General features: G+C 41.3%; 1 protein-coding gene across 5 annotated transcripts in view; it reads right to left on the reverse strand.

Annotated features, from left to right (window-relative positions):
• stambpl1 (STAM binding protein-like 1) overlaps positions 1–21,448 on the reverse strand; it is a 43,366-nt gene that overhangs the window by 17,431 nt on the left and 4,487 nt on the right. For 3 of the 5 annotated variants that reach the window (XM_068002528.1, XM_068002527.1, XM_068002529.1), the window contains exons 2-5: positions 9,918–10,010; positions 5,426–5,643; positions 5,137–5,212; positions 4,088–4,183 (exon numbers count right to left, since the gene is read on the reverse strand). In XM_068002528.1, the coding sequence (XP_067858629.1) occupies positions 4,088–4,183; positions 5,137–5,212; positions 5,426–5,643; positions 9,918–9,953 (426 nt within the window). In that variant the 5' untranslated portion in view covers positions 9,954–10,010. Of the gene's footprint in view, positions 1–4,087; positions 4,184–5,136; positions 5,213–5,425; positions 5,644–9,917; positions 10,011–13,847; positions 13,915–17,062; positions 17,089–21,448 lie in introns of those variants that run through there. The other 2 variants (XM_068002531.1, XM_068002530.1) reach the window with 2 other exon arrangements.

The raw sequence follows: 21,448 nt of genomic DNA on the forward strand, positions 1-21,448 counted from the left end.
GTATGGTTTAAATTTTCAAACGATATTGGGATCATAATGCAAGGTGGTACTGAATTGTACTTGACCCCGGACATAAAGGTAAATAAAGTCGTACAACGTCAGATTGGAAGAGACTCTTCCACCTGGTCTGTTGGACAGGCAATCGAGTATTTAAACCCTTTAAACATGATAGCTTATTAGGTTAAGGCACCATACAGTGACTCATTAAGCCACAGTGATACAACTTCTGGTCAGAGTTAGCTGATTTCAGTAATTCAGGCTAGGAATTGAATCACTGTGGCAAAATTGGGATGCAACAGGGCTCAGTGCCCTTGAGCTAGCTTAAGGGGGGGAAAAAATCATCTAGGAATCTTGCTGCTGATCATTATGCTGGCTGGAAACTGCAGATGTACAGGCAGAGGTCAGGCCCCTTTATTGTTTGTCATGGGGAGGTGAGTGGGTTAGAAAACAGCCTTTCAAATCCAGCTCAGACTGATGGGATGAAAGTCTCTTCTGTCTGTTGGCTGTAAGGATCCCACATGAAATAAGTTTAGGATGTCTTCATCCAGTTTCTGGTGGGCATGTGCAAATACCACAAAATTCAGCACTAACTGGTATTAACACTCAGACAAGCCCAAGGATGGTTGGTGCGGGAAATGAAAACGTGTCATACTGTATAGTTGGGGGTAGCCTTCTGAGATTGGGTTGAAGCATACAGTGGGAGGAAGCTAAGCTCAAGGTACAAGAAGAAATTAATAAACTTGCAGAATGGGTGTGTCATTGGCAAATGAATTTCATAATAGATAAGTATGAGGTGGTGCATTTTGGTAGGAAGAAGAAGGAGGCCACATACTCCTTGGAAAATAAGAGTCTAAAGGAGCATAGGGATCTAGAGGCACAGATATACAAATCATTAAAACTAGCGACACAGGTTAATAAGGCCATAAAAAAGCAAATACAGCAATGGGGTTCATTTCTAGAGGGATAGAATTGAAAAGCAGAGAAGTTATGTTAAACACATATAGAACCTTGGTTAGACCACACTTGGGAGAGTACTGTACACAGGTATGGTCTCCGTATTGTAAAAAGGATAGAGGAAGTGGAGAAGGCGCAAAAAAGGATGAAAAGAGACGGCTGAGGGCTGATCTGATAGAGGTCTTTAAGATTATGAAAGGGTTTGATGGGGTAGACGTAGAGAAGATGTTTCCACTTGTTGGGGGAGACCAAAACTAGGGGCCATAAATATAAGATAGTCACTAATATGGGAATTCAGGAAAAACTTCTTTACCCAGAGAGTGGTTAGAATGTGGAACTCGCCACCACAAGGAGTACTTGAGGCAAATAGCATAGATGCATTTAAGGGGAAGCTCGATAAATAAGAGGGAGAAAGGAATAGAAGGTTATGCTGATAGGGTTAGATGAAGAAGGGTGGGAGGAAGCTCATGTGGAGCATAATCACCGGCATGGACCAGTTGGGCCAAATGGTCTGTTTCTGTGTTGTACATTCTATGTAATGCTCTGTGTCTGCCCTGCATTAAATATGATCTGGGCATGCTTGGTGCTGATACTGGGTGCCTAAAATGGGAAGAGTTCAATTCCTCAGCACTCATCTTGATGAATGCAAAAAAAAAAGAAATGTCAAAAACAGCTTGTCAATCAAAGAATGGCCTTTGGGTGAAATCCCAGAACGGTTTCTAGTGCTTGTGAACCCACACTCCAGGGTAAGTCTGGACATTCAGAGAAAAAAAATCACAGTGGAGGGGGGAGAATCATTGAAACTGTTTTAATCAGCAACAGCATGCAATTCTGCTAAATTTTCTAATATGGATCTGAAGAAAAGTTAACTTAGTTACAGTTTTGAGAGACATTTTTGCATAAATGAGAGATTGAGTAGAATGGGCCTATACTCTCTGGAGTTTAGAAGAATGAGAGGTGATCTCCTTGAAACATATAAGATTCTGAGAGGGCTTGACATGGTAGATGCTAAGAGGTTGTTTCCCCTGGCTGGAGAATCTAGAACTAGGGGGCACAGTCTCAAGATAAGGGGTCAGTCATTTAGGACTGAGATGAGGAGGAATTTCTTCACTCAGAGGGTTGTGAATCTTTGGAATTCTCTACCCCAGAGGGCTGTGGATGCTCAGTCATTGAGTATATTCAAGGCTGAGATCGATAGATTCTTTTATTCTAAGGGAGTTGAGGTTGAAGATCAGCCATGATCTTATTGAATGGCAAAGCAGGCTCAAGGGGCCATGTGGCCTACTCCTGCTCCTATTTCTTATGTTCTTAGATTTATTTGGATATTTTATTCGATGAAGAGAATCCATTATTCCTATTCTGATAACAGTATTATCTTAGCATTAATTCACATGAGAGTAAATTCACCCAACTGTGCTCCCAGCAGGAACCTGTGATCATAGGGAGCTCGGAACAAAGGATCAGTGCCATGATATTGTAGGCCTATCTCTGAACCATCGTTTTGATCACAGCGCCCGAAAGGGAATACAAATGTAGCTTGTAAAAAGAAAAAGACTTGCATTTACATAGCGCCTTTAATGGCCTCAGGATGTCCCAAAGTGCTTTACAGCCAATGAAGTACTTTTGAAATGTAGTCACTGTTGTAATGTAGGAAATGCGGTAGCTAATTTGCGCACAGCACGGTCCCACAAACAGCAATGAAATAAATGACCAGATAGCCTGTTTTAGGTGTTGGTTGAGGGATACATATTGGCCAGGACACCGGGAGAACTCCCCTGTAATTCAATAAAACAGTTGACAGTGGTATAAAATATGCCCTTTCCAACTCTTGATGTCTAATGTGAGCCAAGAGTTAAATACACCTAATTGATGCCATACTCTCACTGGTTAAAAGACATTGCCACAGTCTAGTAATCAAGTCATGTTACACAGAGTGGCTTTAAACCCCAAGTATATCACAGTATAATCCAAGGCATAGATGCAATGCAGTTTTGCTACACACAAGTATAGAGCTGAATTGTCAGGCACATAATAAAACTGGCTGAGTATCTCAATCAGGACCAGTCAAACAATTGATATGGACGTGGTTCAGGCTTCTTTGAGCTCGCTCATCTTTAACTAGAGATACTTACTTGGCATTGCTGGTCACTTGTACCAAACCCAAGTTTAAAATGGTTACCACTGTTCATAAGCACAAACTTAAAAAAAAATGGTTGATACCATGATGCCATTTGGTCACCCCAACAAGCAACAGAAATGACAGGGTAGATTTTATGGGACAAGGCTCCCAGTGTGGAGTCTCGCTCGATGAAAATATGGACTGGAGAATCAGGTGCAGATTCAGTGTGCCCAATTTGCAGCACCTCAGCTTTTCTGGTGGTTAACTTATAACTTTAGCATATTTGTCAAACATCTGAAGCAAAGGCAAAAAAATACTCAAAGAAATTGAACAATTAAAGTGCTCTCTAAAATGGGTGACATGGTGGTTCAGTGCAACAGTTAATGCACTAATTCTCACACATAAGGCAACTGAATCCAAGCCTATGATGGTAACTCCACACCAAACAATCCCCAGGTGGCCTGCTGACAATCTAAGCCAGGTCATTAAGTACAGTACAACAACATCCATTTATATAGTGACTCGGTCAAAAGATAGGAGTTTTCAGGAGTTTTTTTTTACTAAAGCAAAGAGAGAGGTAGAGGAGTTAGGGAAATAATTCAAAAAAGTAGGACAAAGGTGGCTGAAGGCTTTACCCCCAATAGTGAAGATCGGGTATACGCAAGAGGCTGGGGCCATAGGAACGCAAGACTCTGATGGGGAAGAAGGAAGATTTAGGCTGTGGCGAGGCCATGGAGGGATCTAAAGAGGTGAATTTTAATCTTGTAGACAAATGCATATGAGGTGCTGCCAAAGAGAGAAAAGCAAACTACCCAAATTCCCACACCATCACCTGCTACCAGCAAAGGCACTGAGGGCACCAGCAAAGGTGCAGCAGATAGTCCAATCCTCCCAATCAGAGGTAGTCACTTGAATTCATAGGGCTAGTTTTGACAGGGGTAATAGAAGGGGAAAGATTACCAAGCAGGAAAAAAAACTGTCCAGAAGAAAGAAAATAAAAATCATTAAGTTTACCTGGGCAGTCATATGTTCTTTGTGTTCAGCACCATATTTGGCAATAAGCTGCATCTTCAATTCCTCTGCTCTTGGAAATGCAACTTCTTTTAATTTCTTGGATTAAAACAGAAATTAATTGGTAATAGGAACACATGTGCCTAATGAAACTGCTGAAAATTAATGCAATCAATTCCAGTTCAGCACTATTTTAAAATTACTCTGTCAGCAAGCCCGGACAACAGACGTACAACCACAAACATAACCAGGGTCACCTCATCTGGCCTTCGAACTTGCTTATCCAGTAAGGACAAGTTCCATCAGTTCTCAGTCAATCATGACACACTTTGCAGGAGACAGAACCAGCCAGGTCCTGCACTCCCCGACAGACAAATTACTGAGTAATACTGACAGAGGCTGTCAAGAAGTCTTTAGCTATTTGGCCCTCCTTGGTGAAGTAAACCCTGATGTGAGGAGACAGCAATAGGGCAGAAATAAATATTTTACAACCATGATGCAGCAGCCAAGTAACACAGTGGCTTTGAAGCTCAGACACACAAGCTATTCAAATCTATTGTACACAAATAAAGGAAGCTCACAGGCTCTGACAGATGGAACTGAATCGTTTCATCAAGGGTGAAGGAAAGACACAAACTGTCCATCAACAAGTGCCTCTCTTATCAAGAAAGGCTTGCATTTATACAATGCCTTTCACAACTCAGGACGTCCCAATGTGCTTTACAGCCAATGAAGTGCTTTTGAAGTGTAGTCACTACTGTAACGTAGGAAACGCGGCAGCCAGTTTGTGCACTACAAGGTCCCACAAACAGCGATGCGATAATCACCAGATAATCTGTTTTAGATACTGTTTGAGGGATAAATATTGGTGAGGTTTAATTTTATAAAAACCACCACAGGCTTTTGTGGTATTTAACCTTACAGTGGTCATCTCCTGCCTATAACAGTTAGCATAAGATAAGCTGTTGTAGATAACAAGAGATGCAATTTACAAACACACTAACATTACTGCAAACGCACTGACTTTATTGTGAATGAAAATGCATACTTACTTTCAGAATATCCTGCTTTTCTGGTATTGCACAAGTTTGGTAATGCCGATGCTTTGGCAATTTCTCTACAAACAAACTGCAAGATTACAAATAAGTTAGCACAACATTGTAACGATCAATTTAAGAAGGCGTTTGCTTTTACTGTGCATTAAAGCCGAGTCAGAAGTAAATTTGCTCTGTCCCATTTGGTTATTTCTCTTTTGATTTTCGTCCTCATCCCGTGTAGAATCAGATAGATTACAGTTTGCATGAAAATTAACACCAAGCACGTTAGTAAAGTGTTTCTTACGTTATAAACTTGTTATAAAGGACAAAAGCATTTTCAAGATTTCCTTCTTCCAGGTAAACGGATGCCATTTGGACCATCTCCACTCCAGATCTGAAGTAGCGACGGGGAGTAATGTCCTCACTGATCTCTATGTTGCGACCCATTTTGGTGAGGACCCTCACTCGCTCTTGTGGAGACAAGCTAACATCCGTGTGGTTGGGCGCAGCAGACAGCTTTTTCTGCGAGACAATTAAGTTTCGTCTCGTTACAAATAAGAAACTAGAAACAGCCTTAACAAGCCATATTTAATGAGTGACTTAGAAAACAAAGAATAGTCACTTCTTACAATTCTGCCTTTGAAATCCATAATAAATAAATAAACAAACCATTTTATTCGAGGGTGTTTTCTTTAGTCTCAGAGATGGAACAAGGTATTCTTTTGGAGATGTCAGACTCAAAATCATTTTTGTCTGTGCATAGATATTTTAATAAAAAAGTGCATTTTAATAAATCTTTACACTAAAAGCATTTAAATCATTCAAAGGGTATTTCTCATTAATTCTGTGCACCCATTTTTCCTTCCCTCCACTGACTCCTTGCTGAGGTTCAGACCATGGCCAATGGCTGCCCTCTTGTAGCTCCAGGTTATTATTCACACATGAGCCTCGAAAGGGAGTGTCAGCAGGCAATTCGACAGAGGATTCGATTACAGCCTTGCCAATTCCATCCTCACCCATGGTCGTGCCATAAAGGCTGAAAAATGCACCCAACACATCCCAACACATGGCTGGTGGATTCCATTCCGACAAGGGACGGGCAATGCGCCCTGATGTGTGTAGACAATTTTACCGTCTTTAGTCAGAGAAAGCGTCTCGCCCTTGACACTGAAGTTCTAACTCAGGTTGGCCATCAAAGGTGAAAAGCGCAGCTTTGGCCTGGCTTTCCAGGCCATCATGTGGGTGGGAACAAGCAAACATCCAACCAAGAGAAGGTGGGTATAATCATGCATTGGGCCCACGTGATAACCAAGAAACTTGTATGGGCATTCCTCGGCTGGCCAGCAATTATCTCAGGTTCATTCCCAACTATAATAACATAGCCGTGCTATTAACAGATCTCACCCAACAGGCAAAGCTAGGCCAAGATGTCATAGCCCCTAAGTGAAGAATTAAATCTGCCTTTTGTGCAGACCCTATGCTATCCAGTCCACATTATATCCAAGAGTTTACTATGCATTGTACAAAGACACTGGAGCCGTGCGGAGTCTGATAAACAATGGCCGGAGGAGCACCCAGTTATCGACCTCAATCACAAGATATGATGTGCTCAGCAAGTGAAAGAAAATGCCAAAATGTCATTTGGGCATTGCAAGAGTTAACACTATATTTGCCAGGGTAGAACATGGCCATCTGGCGTAGTAGTTGGGCAAGTCATGGATATAAATGGAATTTTGCCAATGGTTTCTCTTGTTTTCACTTCATTTTTAAAATAGCAATTTTAAACACCACAGTCTAAATGCAGGTTACACCTTCATTAAAAGTCAGTATGTTTTTGATCACCAACAAGTCTGGTTTACTGCCACTGTATCTCTTTGAAGGGGGCGAGGCATTTTAACGTACTAATATTTTAACTGCAGATTAAGAGAACATTTCCAGTTAACTCACCAGGACGAGCTAGTGAGCACAATCTAAAAAGGAAACTGCTTTATGTCAAAGTGGAATCATGAACATAAATGTTACAGAACTGCCAATTATGACGCAATTCGGTCTCATGAATTTAGTAGTGATGGGGATTAATTAATTTAGATACGCTTGTGCTTACAGATTTATCAGAGATACTATTCTGCTTTCTCTGAGCAACAAGATTGTCTATTTCTATCTAAAAATCACTTTAGCTCAGATTCTGTAAGAACAATTCAAAAGGTTTGATCTGACTGGTTTATTTGACTAACCTTTTGTTAACTTTTTCCGGACTTCTCATCCTAACCACCTCCTTCAGTAAATATCTCTGTTCATGAATAAACCTATTTAACAGTTTAGCCTGTTATAAAAGGTATCTGACGTGGCTGATATTATCCATCTTCTGAGCTGACATGCGACATAGGGAAATTGTAGGTATTAACTAGTAGCAAAAGGTTTACAGAAAGGGAGCACTGTTTGCCTTCTGGAATTCTATTTCCCATATACTAAACACATGACGATTCAGATCATACTCTTGCGTGACGAGATGGAGCAAAAAGTATTGGAAGCGAGTCTGAATCATGATGTTGCCCCTTTCCTGTGTCTCTGTGGACAGTAAATGCTCAGGTATAATCTGGACTGACTAACACGGGGCCTGCACGTAGCAGCAGCAACAACAAATCTAGAACCAGGGGTTATCGTCTCAGAATAAGGGGTCGGCCATTTAGGACTGAGATGAGGAGAAATTTCTTCACTCAGAGGGTGGTGAATCTTTGGAATTCTCTACCACGGAGGGCTGTGGAGGCTCAGTCATAGAGTACATTCAAAACAGATATCAACAGATTTCTAGATATTAAAGGCATCAAGGAATATGGGGATAGTGCATGGCGTTGAGGTAGAAGATCAGCCATAATCTTGTTGAATGGCGGAGCAGGCTCGAGGTGCCAGATGGCCTACTCCGCTCCTATTTCTTATGTTCTTTCATTTAGAAGGCTTCTTTCAGATTTAATAATGCATTCTCTACATCAAAAGGCCCAGACCACTTAGCTCGGCTTCTCCTTTCAAGTGAAATCCTTTAACGGCGTGGCTGTATATTACTATAGTTGGGAATGAACCTGTAAAAATAGCCAACCAGACAAAGAGGAGTTTATGTTGGGTGCGGGTGGAGGTACTGATGGGTTCCTCAGAACTCAGTGTTGGGACCAATACTGTTTCTAATTGAGATCAATGACTTGGATTCAGAAACGCAAGGAAAACTAGTCAAATTTACAGATGATACCAAACTAGGAGGGACAGTGGAATCAGAGGAGGGAGCTCAGAAATTGCAGAATGAGTTGGACAAAATATATATGTTGGCAGAAAATTGACAGATGAAATTTAATGCAGACGAGGGTAAAATACTGCACATAGCAAGGAAAAGTGGACAACACGTACTGTATGGATGGTGTTGAAATAACTAAGGATGAAGTTGTGGGAGTTCTAAAAGCCTTAGTAGACTCGACATATTACATTTTTCAACCAATGCAGAGCAGCAATCAACAAAGCCAACAGAATGTTGAACTACATGGCTAAGACAGTAGATACCAGTAAGAAGAGGTTGTGATTAAACTGGGTAGTGTTCTGATCAGACATCACCAGGAGTACCATGACCAGTACCAGTCACCGAGAAACAAGGGAAACAGTGCAGAGAAGAGCCACGAGGCTGATCCCTGATGTAAAAGGTCCGAGTTAAGAGGAAACACTGGAGAAACTTGAGCTTCCCAGCCTGGAAAGGAGGTGACCAACAAGTGATCTTGTCAAGATGTACAAGATAATTAATGGTATGGAAAAGGTAAATCCGGAATATTACTTTAAATTAAATTGCAAGACATGGGTTGAAACTAGTAAAAGATAAATTTAAGACTGTTACCAGGAAGTATGGACAGTGTAATGGAAGCAAAAACCCCAGAATTATTTAACAAATAGGTGCAATGGGGGAAAATGTAGGGTCTATATGAATGGAGGAAAGAAGATGGGCTGAATGGCCTTCTCTTCTAAAGAAATGCTCATCACTCTTTCTTGGCTATTGGCCAAACCCAATGCCTAATGGTGTCCATCTTCCCTTAGTCAGGTCTCTGACTGCCCCTACCCACACAATGACCTGGATGCAAAAGCTCAGCCATGCCAAAGCTACACGTGGAAGGTCACAGAATGTAGAAAATTCTTCCAAATTGTCATTAACAAGCATAAAAAGAATTTCTTCTTTACAAATCCTCTACAGGGGTCTAATCTGCTAAAATTAGAGATACTGAATTGTCCAAAATTGCTACGAAATTTGATTACTTTAAAAGACAGATTTCCTTTGTACAATAAAACAATAATTAATTTTGAAACTTTGGAAGCATATTTGTTCTGACTAGAAAAAAAGTGTTTTTTTAATTAAACTGAATTTACACAAATATTTTCTTAATTTTTTTTCCGAAACTTTAATAATATGAGTTTTGTATTTTGTATTCATGAAACTCAGTGGTCACAATAATTACATCCTGTCCCTTAACCTACTAATGAGTTATATCATTTTGATCCAAATCAATTAGAAAGCAGACATTCCCCTGTAATTTAGTTAAGTTCTATTACTATCACACGGGGAGAGTTTAAAATGTCGCACAGCAATAATTCATGCTAATTAATCTAATTTATATGTATGTACAACATTAGATTAGAAAACAAATTTTCCCCTCAGTTCCTATCAATGTTGGTTACATGAGGTTGTTAGGTTTTCAAAAAGTTGCTACAATTTCTAACCATAGCAAGTCTTAATTTGCTCACAATCATTAATAAGAATAAAGTAATACCAGAGCGGTGAACGTAAATGGCTGATCAGACTCCATAGTTGCCCGTGAATTAGCTTTGTAGCTTCCACCTAATGTATCCGTTCCTCACCTCACCTAGGAGGAAAAATGTACATGTTACTAGATTCTCTTTATCAAACAACAGTCCTGGTATAATGCTGCACAATCAGAATCATGGCAATGTTCAAAAACATGACAATTCGGTTGCTTTATAAATTCACATATAATACTAATTAGCAAGGTAGATAAAATATTTTCCCATATGCAGCCAATTCAATTCAATTCAGCAAATTATACAGCACAAGTGAGTATGTACAAACAATAAAAGGAACACGTGCTCCATGCAGAATAAAAGTCTGACAAACCTCAACACCATCAGAAGTCTAGACACGTTCTCAGTCAAATAATTGTAGATGGAATATTAGAAATCAATTTCCAGATGCTGAACTCTGATCAGTGCAAATTACCAGAAACTACAATTAAATCTTCAAAGAGATTCATAAATTACATTTGTTTATACCTTACACATATACCGTATCATCCTCAGGGCAACTGTCAAAAAGTATCTTTTTAAGCAGTAAGATACAAACATACAAAAAGACAAGAAAGGACCATCAGGCTTATCCATGCTCATCTTATCCATTAGATAGTGCACCCTTCCCAATCACTAGGGATGCGATGTACTGGGGGAAGGGCAAACAAAAAGGAAAAAAATTATGCCAATTTCAGGAAAATTTCTAGGAAATTAATCTCTGATTCCCTAAAGCAATCAAGCAAGCTCTGGGCTGTGAGATAACCCATGGCGCATGACTAGATGTACTTAACCAACCTACACACCCACTCCTCTATAATATGCCCCAATGTCCTTAGGAAATAAGGCTCTACAGGACCAAAAAGGAACATTTCTAATGACTGGGCCCGTACCAAAGGTCAGAGTCTTCATAACCCACTTTATCACTCATCTCTTCAGTAGTCCTGTCTGACACAAAACTGTCCACCATCCATTTGAAATTTATAGCATCCTCCACTTCCAAGGTAGGCTATTCTAGTTACCAGCTTAGGTGCCCATATTTGTACTCCCTCCACGGCCAAAATATCCGCTCTTGCAGTTCAGTATCCAGAACTGTACACAATACTCAAAGTGGAAGTTGGGCCAATGTTTTGTACAAACTAATTATCAGTTCCTGGGACATGTGCTCTACGTCCCAAGATCATGCTTGCTTCCCCCCACCACACCCCCCCACCCCACCAAATCACTGCTGAATATTATGCTGGTGGTTTAAGAGTGTGTTCCACGAATACTCACAGATCCCTCTTCTGTGTCATACCCTAAAGACTGTTTCCCACTTGTTGTTTTCCCTTCCACAACTTTCATTACTTGATCCTTCTGCAACTGTTCCACTTGTTCCCCATATTTATGACCCCTCCCAATTTATTATTAATGGCAAAATTGGAGAGCTCTGTGACCATCATTTGCTCCAAATCATTATCACACACACGCACCCCGATGTTCACATTTATAATGGGAACTGCCTACGTAAACTTCACACACTGTAACTAGACCCTCCTGACACTGGGTAGCACTGCAGCATCTCTACTGGGGTGGAGGATATATTTACAGCATGTTAAGCTTTACATGGGCAGTTTTCTTATAAATGTGACACAGGAATTTATAATGGAAAGAGCTGATAGGAAATGTGTCAGACATAAGATTGTTATTACAGACATATAAAACAACAACGTCTGCAGAACTGATCAGAGCAGTATCTACTAGTCATCTCCTTCTATGTAGATGCTGCTCCCTTAACCTTTGCTTCTGCTGATTCAACCAGTTACTTATCAACTTCAACAGCTTCTATCCTATTCTGTGCTTTTCTCCCTTGTAGTCTCATATATTGTACTGTGTCAAAGGCTTTACTAAGCCCAAGTATATTAAACCTGCAGAGACAGGTTTAAAAGAGGATTTCATGCAACATTGGATTTAGTGGTACAGGTGTTCTGAATAATATCACAGAAACTGGCGGATTGTACGTGATATATTATAAATATTAGCTCAAAGCCAAAGGAAGGCCATGAGGGCTTTGAGCAGGAAGAGGGAAAAACTATGTAGCCAATACAGTAATGGGCCTCAAACACCTTTGTCTCTCCCCCGGTAAGCATAACGAACATGAATGTGAGCTGCCAGGATCATTCAAAAGCCACGCACAACCTGGCAGCCTTTGTCAAACTATGTACCATGTATAAACAATGTGCTGTATTGTATAAACAACCTGCACAGCGCTGTGACAATATAATTATACATTTGGAAACAAAATAAAAAGCTTGTACGTGAGCTCAGCAAGTCTGCCGCTTCCCAGGCACCCACACTGAATCTGCTAGATCTCTGCCACTTGCTCCCACTATCATCCAGATCCCTCACACTATTGGCTGCGCCCCTCGGTGAGGTTACTTCCAGGTCCAGCTGCCCCCCTCCTCAGTACCAATGTCTATCATAGTTCCTCAGCAGTCTATGATCCTTAACATAGCACTAAGAAAAAGTAATAGTAAATCCACTACACCATATACCTCACTTACTTGGTCCTAAATAGCGCATCTTTAATCAGGCCTTCCGATTTTCTTGGGGGGGGGGGGCGGGGGCAGGAAAGGAAAATTCTGAATTTGTGTCACAAAATTTTTAAAAATCGCACAAAATTAGGTGCAAGCAAATCCATGCCTTTTCAGGTCAAACATAAAACAAAATATTTATAAATGTGTCAGCTTGCCTTAGTTGGTGGCATGTTCACCTCTGGGTTAGAAGGTTGTGGGTGCAACCCCATACCAGGAATTTGAGCTCATAATCTAATTTGAAGGTACTGTTCTTTGGATGAGATGTTAAACTAGGGCCCAACCTGCCCATTTTAGTTTTTCAGATGGTTGTTAAAGATCCCATGCCACCAAGAATTCTCCTGATATTCTGGTCAACATTTTTCACTCAACCAACACCGCCAAAAAGAGATTAAACTACTCAGTCACCTCATTACTGTATTTGGAATCTTGATGTGCACAAAATGGCTACCACATTTATCTGCCTAACAATTGCTGCTACTTCAAAAGTAATGCACTGCATGTGAAACATTTGAGGCATTCGTGAAAGATGTAATAAGTCGCTATATAAATGCATAGTTTTCTAAAATCAGAAAACTTTACGTTTAATTGGGAAACCACAGCAAGTCAAAAAACATAGTGTGTTTAATGCAACAGCAGACGGTGCACTGGATCAGAGTAGGGATTTTTTTGCAAATGGGAGGGGCACACTACATTTGATGAGTCATCCTACTCATTTCGGAAGAGCAAGGAGTTACGTCATTCTACCGTATAATTTTATTCAGCTTGAAAATTACATTTGTGTTTTAGGGTTTAACACAAATTTTGGCCATTCAGCCTTCAGAGGGTAATTAATTGGGTTAAATCCCCAAATCAGAATGTAATGTAGGTCTACTACATCCTATGGCTCCACCTCAACAGTTAAAAAATAGACTACATAAGCAAATCCATCTACATTGTTAAGTCCAGTTAACTAAACTATTTTTTTTTAAATTGCAATTAGTATGGGCATTTTCAATCAAAATAGTTGCAAACTACTTTCAAGTAAAATTTCCCTGCAACTACATATTTTAAAAGTCACTATATTAGGTAGAGACTGAATGTGCTGCAAGCTGGGATGCGGATTTGAGTCCAATCCAAGTTGAAGGAATGTGTGTATGTGTGTGTGTGTGTGGGTGTGTGGGTGTGAGAGAGAGTGTGAGTGAGTGAACACATAAAGCACATACAAGATGGAGGGCATAGGCACAAGAAAGAGACAGAGAGAAAGAAAAACAGACAAAGAAAATGGAAACAGAAAAGGAAAGGGGAAGAGAAACTGAAAACTACGAAATAACATTGTAAAGTGCTCACCTTCTAATCCTGAAGGGGAAACAAGAAAGTGGATCCCAATAACACTGTCATTAAGTTAAAATAAAGCTGATCGAAATTGGAAGATTGACTAACACTTTTACAACTGGTGTTAAATGGTTTGAGCACAAAGGGTTAGTGTTAACTTTGAAATATAAAGGAAGTAATAATCGTATGTTACAGGAAGCTCTGTAAGTGTGTCATTACCATACAGCGAGGTGTATATAATCAGACAGTTGATACTAGCATTGGAAAGATGAGAGGAAATCTGTTATGAGCAGAAGATAAAACTCCTTTTCACTCATCTGCCAGTTAGGCTTCCAAAAGGTCACACCACAGCTGCAGTACCATCTGCTAGTAATGGTAAAATAGCATTTAGAACATTACCCCGTCAAACCTGAAATATGTCTATAGCATGAATAAATTATTAAGTTAATGCAGTTAGCTTCCCATTAACATTAAAATGCTCAATATGACAATAGAGACTTAAAAATCAAGGCACAATATAAAAATATGGGGGAGGAGGGGAATGGTTATTAACAAAGTAACAGTTATCTAGCTTTGGAAGTCCTAAATATCAAATCTGGAAAATTATGATTTTTAAAAGACATCTTTTTTTGATTAGAATGGGTAATATTCTGTATGTCAAATAACTTATTTTGGAAAAAAGGATTATTTTTAAAACATGAATCCAAGGCAATTTTCCTAAGTTACTTGTGTGAAAACAGTACCGATAACAGTGTGGGACATGTGACATTAGATAGCGAACTTTTCTTCAGTATTTCGCCACACAAAACTACTCCACAATATAAAAACTAACAGCCTGCATCAATACTAGAAAACTACAGTCTGAACAATATTACATGTCTAAGGATTACAAGCAAAAATTCTGTCCTTGGCTTCAACTGACAAGCAATCGGAGTGTCACTGGCAGTTTCCGATATCACCTGAAACCCCATGGTTCAATTCCTACCTTGTATTACCAGTCAGGCAATTACCTCTATGTTGAATATATTGAACACCATTTCTCTAACTAACATCAAATCAGTTTTCTGTATCGTACATGTAGTTCAGCTGCAATGGTTTATCTTCTTGCAAGTACTAATTGTGAAGAAAGCGTCATAAACAACTGTCACAGTTTTAGTTAAACTCGAACTGTTCAATACTTCATAAATGAGGTCAGAATGACGGCAAAGCTTCTGGCCGTTAGCTGCAGCATCTGTGTTCTTCACACACCTGTTTCCCTGCATAACTTCCCCTTTCTCTCCCCCCCCACCCCCCATCAACTGTACGGTGATTTCTCACTGTAACCTGCTTCCCGATATACCCTTCAGACTTCAGTCCCTCTCTCTTCTCTTCCCTCCCCCCCCACCCAGTGTACTGCGCTGGGAGTCAGGCAGGGCTGTCCTCTCTCCGCGATCTTGGTCATATGTTGTATCAAGCCGTTTGCCGCGTCCATCAAGAAGGACGCAGGTATCGGGGGGGGGTGACGATCCCAGGCAGCGGAGGATCTCAGTTAAGGCCTCCCTGTACATGGACGACGTCACTGTCTTCTGCTCTGACCAGCAGTCAGTCCACACACTGATGGGCATCTGCGACTGTTTTGAGCTGGCCTCAGGGGCCAAAGTGAACTGAAATAAAAGCGAGGCCATGTTCTTTGGCAGGCAGGTGGGAGAGCCGATCCTTTGTCCCCTTCACCGTCGGGTCCAGCTACCTGAAGGTGCTGGGGATCTGGTTCGGGAGGCCCCTGGCCTGCACAAAGAACTGGGAGGAGCAGATCGCCAAGGCCAAACAAAAGCTTGGTATGTGGGTGCGACGCTCCCTCTCCATAACCAGCAGGACCCTGATGATAAGCTGTGAGCTACTCGTGGTGTTCTACATGGCCAGGGTCTGGCCCATTCCCCACAACTCCGCCATCACAGTCACCCGAGCTATCTTCCACTTTGTCTGGATGTCCAAGATAGAAGGCATCCGCAGGACCATCACGTACAAGAACCCAAACAAGGGGTGGGGGGGGGAGAAGAGCGTCTCAAACGCCACTCTGATCCTGATGGCCACCTTTGCGTGTGGCTGCCTCAGGATATGTGTAGAGCCCCAGTACGCAAACACCAAGTGTTACTACATGCTGGGTTTCTACCTGTCCAACATACTGAGAAGGCTGGGTCTGGCCACGCTGGCCGAGCAGGTGCAGGACGTCCCATCCAGCTGGACTGTTCCCCACCCCCGCACCTGTCCCAGGTGGAGAAGTTCCTGAGGAGGAACCCCTTCGACCATAAGGCCGTCAGACAGCGGTTGACATGAAACGTTCTCAGAGTCCTGCAAGGAACGAAGAGGGTGGACTCGATCGGTTTCTTCCCCGACCAGACGGTCAATGCCATTTGGCAAAACGTCTCATCACCGGAACTGACCAACAGGCGCCAGGATGTAGCCTGGATGGTGGTGAGAAAGGCCCACCCAGTGCAGTCCTTCCAACACGCACGGAACCCCAGCGCCACCACGAGCTGCTCTCGAGGCTGTGGCAGGGAGGAGACAGTCTTCCATCTCCTGATGGGCTGCCCCTTTGTGCAGGGGGTGTGAAGAGAGATGGTATCTGTCCCGGTTCATCCCAAACAGTTCAGTAACACAGGACGCTGTGCTCTACGGGCTGTTCCCCGGGACGCACACCAAGACAGATATCACCTGCGGCTGGAAGACCATCAACTCGGTGAAGGAGGTTTGGTCCGCCCGAAACCTGCTGGTCTTCGAGCTGAAGGAGCTGTCCATGACCGAGTGTTGCTGACAGGCACACTCCAAGGTCCAGGAGTACGTGCTGCGGGACGCATTGAGGCGAGTTGCAATCTATGCAAAGGTTCCATGGGGAAAAGCCAACATTTAAAGCCCTCCTGCCATTGAAAACCGAGGGGCTGTTATCAGGGAAAAACCCCCTCGGGCAGAAGGTAAAATGAAAAATGAATGTAACGCAATGTACTGTATCTGTAACCTGTAACGACTATAATGCAATGAGGCACCATAGGGTGCCATGAACTGTATGTACAATGTATGGTGCGTAACTGTATTCATTGTACCGGGACCACTGAATTGCACTGTATGCACCGTCGCAAATTGTAGGACCTATATTGTATTGTTTGAAGCACAACTTGAATTTCATTGTATGTACCTTTACAAGTTTTATGAATAAAGTTTATTTTGAAATATAAAAAAAGGCTTTTTGCCCTCACCAGCATACTTCCTCATGTAAGCATATTTTTGCAACTTCTCTACTTTTGGATTAACCTATTGAAAAAAGCAAGTAAAACAAATAGAATTTAGGAACATATAACCAAATTGATAACTTTTGTGAACTAGGCTTATTGCTTACTGGTGCTTTTAGTGCTCACGAGAATTATCAGGGCCAACAGCACTCAGTGACTTATTTACCTGAAAGCTCCCACTATCAGTCAGGTATGTTGTATGTAAAACCTGCAATAACAAGATCACACTACCTTCAACTCCATTCCATGAATGTCACACTGTAATACTCTCAGGTGTCATTTTACCACATACACACACAATGGACTTTAAAAAATGGCATCATAAAATATATCACCTATTACAGCATGAAAATAAGCTTTTGCCAACCAAATTTTTTAAACGCTATTGCCAATAGCAAGAGGTCTTTTAGTTCATATGACAAGACAACTTCAACAAATCTTGAAAATGTTTATCATACACAGGTTCCAAATGCAATGGACTAAGCAGCCTATTTTCCTGTTTACTCACAAGACCAAGAAAAGTCCAAGTGAGTATAACATGAGGAAGTCAGCTTTATGCCACCCTGACCTTTTTGCTAATGAGCCAAGTGGAAGAAAATATACTCCGCCCATGTCTGAAAAATAATAAAATGTACTTAAAGACATATAGAAATCTCCAGCACATATTAACAGATAGTAGGGAGTGATTTCAAGGTCATAATCTCATCATATGACAGGTTTAAATTCCACTTCCACTCAAGGCTTATGAAATTATGTAAACCCTTCAGAAGGCCCATCTACTTATCAAGATAACTACTTTATTTTCTGGCAATCAGCCCACTTGTGACATTTAACCAGTTGGGCAAGTGATGTGTACTGCCACTCCATCCCACTCCTTTCAATAACGTTTTTTCCACTCCCTCTTCAGAAAAAAAGTGTTTGATTAACATTCTAGAAGATTAGCATCTAAACTCCATAGCCCTAATGAAATTGTTCTAAAGGTATATTTCACTTGGAGCTCAGATTTAAGTAAATTTTATTGAACATTTTGAATCACTTAGCATTTAAATGATGTTGAGTTGACATCAGTGTCACCACCACAATGAATGAAGATTATGGATTTTTTCAACATGTATATCAGAGACCATTGTAACCAGAACAGTTTTATGCTTGAAACACCAATAACTTCTAACAGCTGCCCTCGGTGTCACATTCCCCACGAGCATCCTGAAAGTCATAATAACAAAGGGTTGTGCAATAAATTCCCATGTGACACACAATTAAAGGATTACTATGCGGCATAAAAATAAAATTTTCCACACAAAGACACTCCAGTAAGCCTGAAGTGAAAAAAACCCATAAACCAGTAAAAAGGGTGGGGGGACACCAAAATTCTTCCAAAGTAAATTGAACAAAACCATTTCCTGGCTCTCCTATGAATCTAATGGGTAAATTCACACCAGTCAAAAAACAACCACTTTACATAGACCAAGAATAGTCCACATTCAATCCCTGGTCTGTGATTAGTTAGCTGTTATTAGCTCCATGGCTTTGCCCCTCCCTATCTCGGTTATCTCCTCCAGCCCTACAACCCTGAGATCTCTGAGTTCCTCCAATTCTGTCCTCTTGCACATCCACGATTTTAATTGCTCCACCGTACCTTCAGCTGCCTAGGCCCTAAGCACTGGAAATCCCTACCTAAACCTCTCCGCCTTTCTACCTCCTTTAAGACTTACCTCTTTGGCCAAGCTTTTGGTCACCTGTCTTAATATCTCATGTAGATAGGTGTCAAATTTTGTTTGATAATGCTCCTGTGAAGCGCCTTGGGCATTTTACAACATTAAAGGCGCAATTTGTCATTGTTGAGTGGAGACTGCGATGGCGACACTACAGTTTGCCTCGGGAACTCTGGGCTACAGAAAGAGAAAATCAGTCATATTTCCCAATGTCTATTGCCATGCAGTAACCTCTGACAAAAAGCATGCCTGTGTGGATGTGAGGTCAGGGAAGGACCTTGCTGTGCTGCCTCCTACCTGCCCACTGCCTGGCGTCACATGAAAAGATGAGCGAGGTACCAAGGAGGCTGCCAGCACCATGGATTTGTGCCTCATGTTTTACAACTTTCCGTCCAAACAGCTTCTCCCCACGTTCTATTTGGAGACCTGCAGCCACTACTTTGATGGCTAATCGCAAACTGCAGGCATGACATGCAGTCATTCTAAGAACATCCTTGTAAGAGGACCACTCAGCCACAAAACAGTCTCTTCATCAGATGCCCACAAGAAGGTAAAATGTAAAGTTTATTTAAGACAAAGTTTATATTTGACTTAAAATTAAAAATGAAATGTAAGCAGTATAAAAAGGGTGCTGGACACAATTTTGATCCCGCTGAATGAACTGACCTGCATAACTCATCCATCAGTTTGTCAATCACAAGGTCAGCTTCAGTCACTGAACAAATCTGGTCATATGTGCTGGCCAATATATATCCATCAACCAACATCATTAAAACAGATTATCTGGTCATTATCGCATTGCTGTTTGTGCGACTTTGCTGTGCGCAAATTGGCTGCCGCATTTCCCTGCATTATAACAATAACTACACTTCAAAAGTACTTCATTGGTTGTGAAGCACTTTGGGACGTCCTGTGGTCATGAAAGGCGCTATATATATGCAAGTCTTTCTTTCTTTTATACTATTACACTAAAAAAAATCCAGCCAAGCAAGGCAGATAGTCAGAGAAATAAAACTAGTAGTCCACTTATCCAAAGGACAAGTGCTCAAAACTGTTGATCCTTGCCTCAGTGTTCCTGCAATACGGTAACTACTTTTAACTGTATTATTCTGCATTTATTTTATGGAAAATGAAGAGTTATTTTTATTGCTACGTAAAACTAAGTCGTCGATAAATTAGTCAAATGAAAGTGAGGAAAAATGCAATTGAAATGATAGTTTTCCACGGAATGTAGAGTGACGTCTATTTTAGTAAAACCAACAACGTATTTCAGGTATTGTGTGCAACATATTCTAGTTTTCCATTCGGTATATCAAAAAACAAAGGGAGTAGCTTTGTGCATAGAAAACTAAGGGAGACCGGGCGATCGAATGTTTTGATGTCTGGCGTACACTCTCATTGCGTTCCATGGGAAATGCTGACACACTGAAAGGCAAAGCAAAAAAATAAGCATTAATCTCCCAATGGCTCACTTGGTCCAAGGTGGTAAGCAGCCCACCCAAGAGACTGGAAGGTCCCAGATTTGATCCCAGTTGATGCTGAGTTAGCTGATCTCAGGGTAGTAGTAGGGTCACTACAATGGATGTCACTGCTGCTGGGCTAAGAAGGGGACTATCAGCCAGGATTCCTGCTCTCAATCACTATTCAGTAACTCCCTTCTAGAAAGTGCTCGTATGCAGAAATTGGGCAAAGACAAGACTGAGCTTGGCTGAGATGCTCCTACGGTTAGCACTCACTGTCTAGGTTCACACACAGAATGGCCATTTGGTCAACCAGAGGGTGCCTGTGATACTGTTCACCAGCATGAATCAACACACCCTCTGGAGAACTAAACAAGCTCCTTGAAGTAGATTAATGTATGGGTCAATCCAACTCAAAAAATGTTACTGGTACGGTAAAAATAACTAGGAAATAGTTCTAAAAATCACTTAGAGCAGGAAGAAAGTTACCTTAAAAGTTCTAAAGAAAAAATTGGCATTTATATAGCACTCGTCATGCCCCCAGAATGCCCCAAAGCACTTCACAGCCAATAAATTACTTTAGAAGTCACTGGGGTAGTTTTGACTTTGTGCTACAGTGTAAAACAGGTGAAGGAAGTCTGCAGCCCGTTTTACATCTCTTCCTATTTTTATTTCCATTCACTTCAATGGACACAAAAATGGGGAGAGATGTAAACGGGCTGCGGACTCGTCATCACCCGTTTTACACTGTCGCATAAAGTCAAAATCTATCTCACTGTTATTTTGTGGACATGGCAGCTAATTTGTGCGCAGCAAATTCCATGAAGAGCAAATGATCTAATAACCAATCAATCTATTGTGGTGGTGTTGGCTGAGGGAGGAATGTTGATCAGGACACAGACAGAGCTCCACTGCTCTTCTTCAAATAGTGCCACAAGATCCTTCACATCCACCCGAACAGGTAGAACAGGGCTTGGTTTAACATCACATCTGAAAGAGGGCACCACTGACAACGCAGCACTCCCCAGTTCGGCACCAAAGTGTCAGTCTAGATTTTGTGCTCAAGTCCGGGAATGGGGTTTGAGCTATGACCTTCTGACTCACGCAATGGTGCTACCAAGCCTAGCTGACAATGACAATCAACACTGCTGAAGAATTAAGCTAGATGCATTGTGGAA

The sequence above is a fragment of the Heptranchias perlo genome, chromosome 21 (assembly GCF_035084215.1).
Source record: "Heptranchias perlo isolate sHepPer1 chromosome 21, sHepPer1.hap1, whole genome shotgun sequence".
Taxonomy (NCBI): Eukaryota; Metazoa; Chordata; class Chondrichthyes; order Hexanchiformes; family Hexanchidae; genus Heptranchias; species Heptranchias perlo.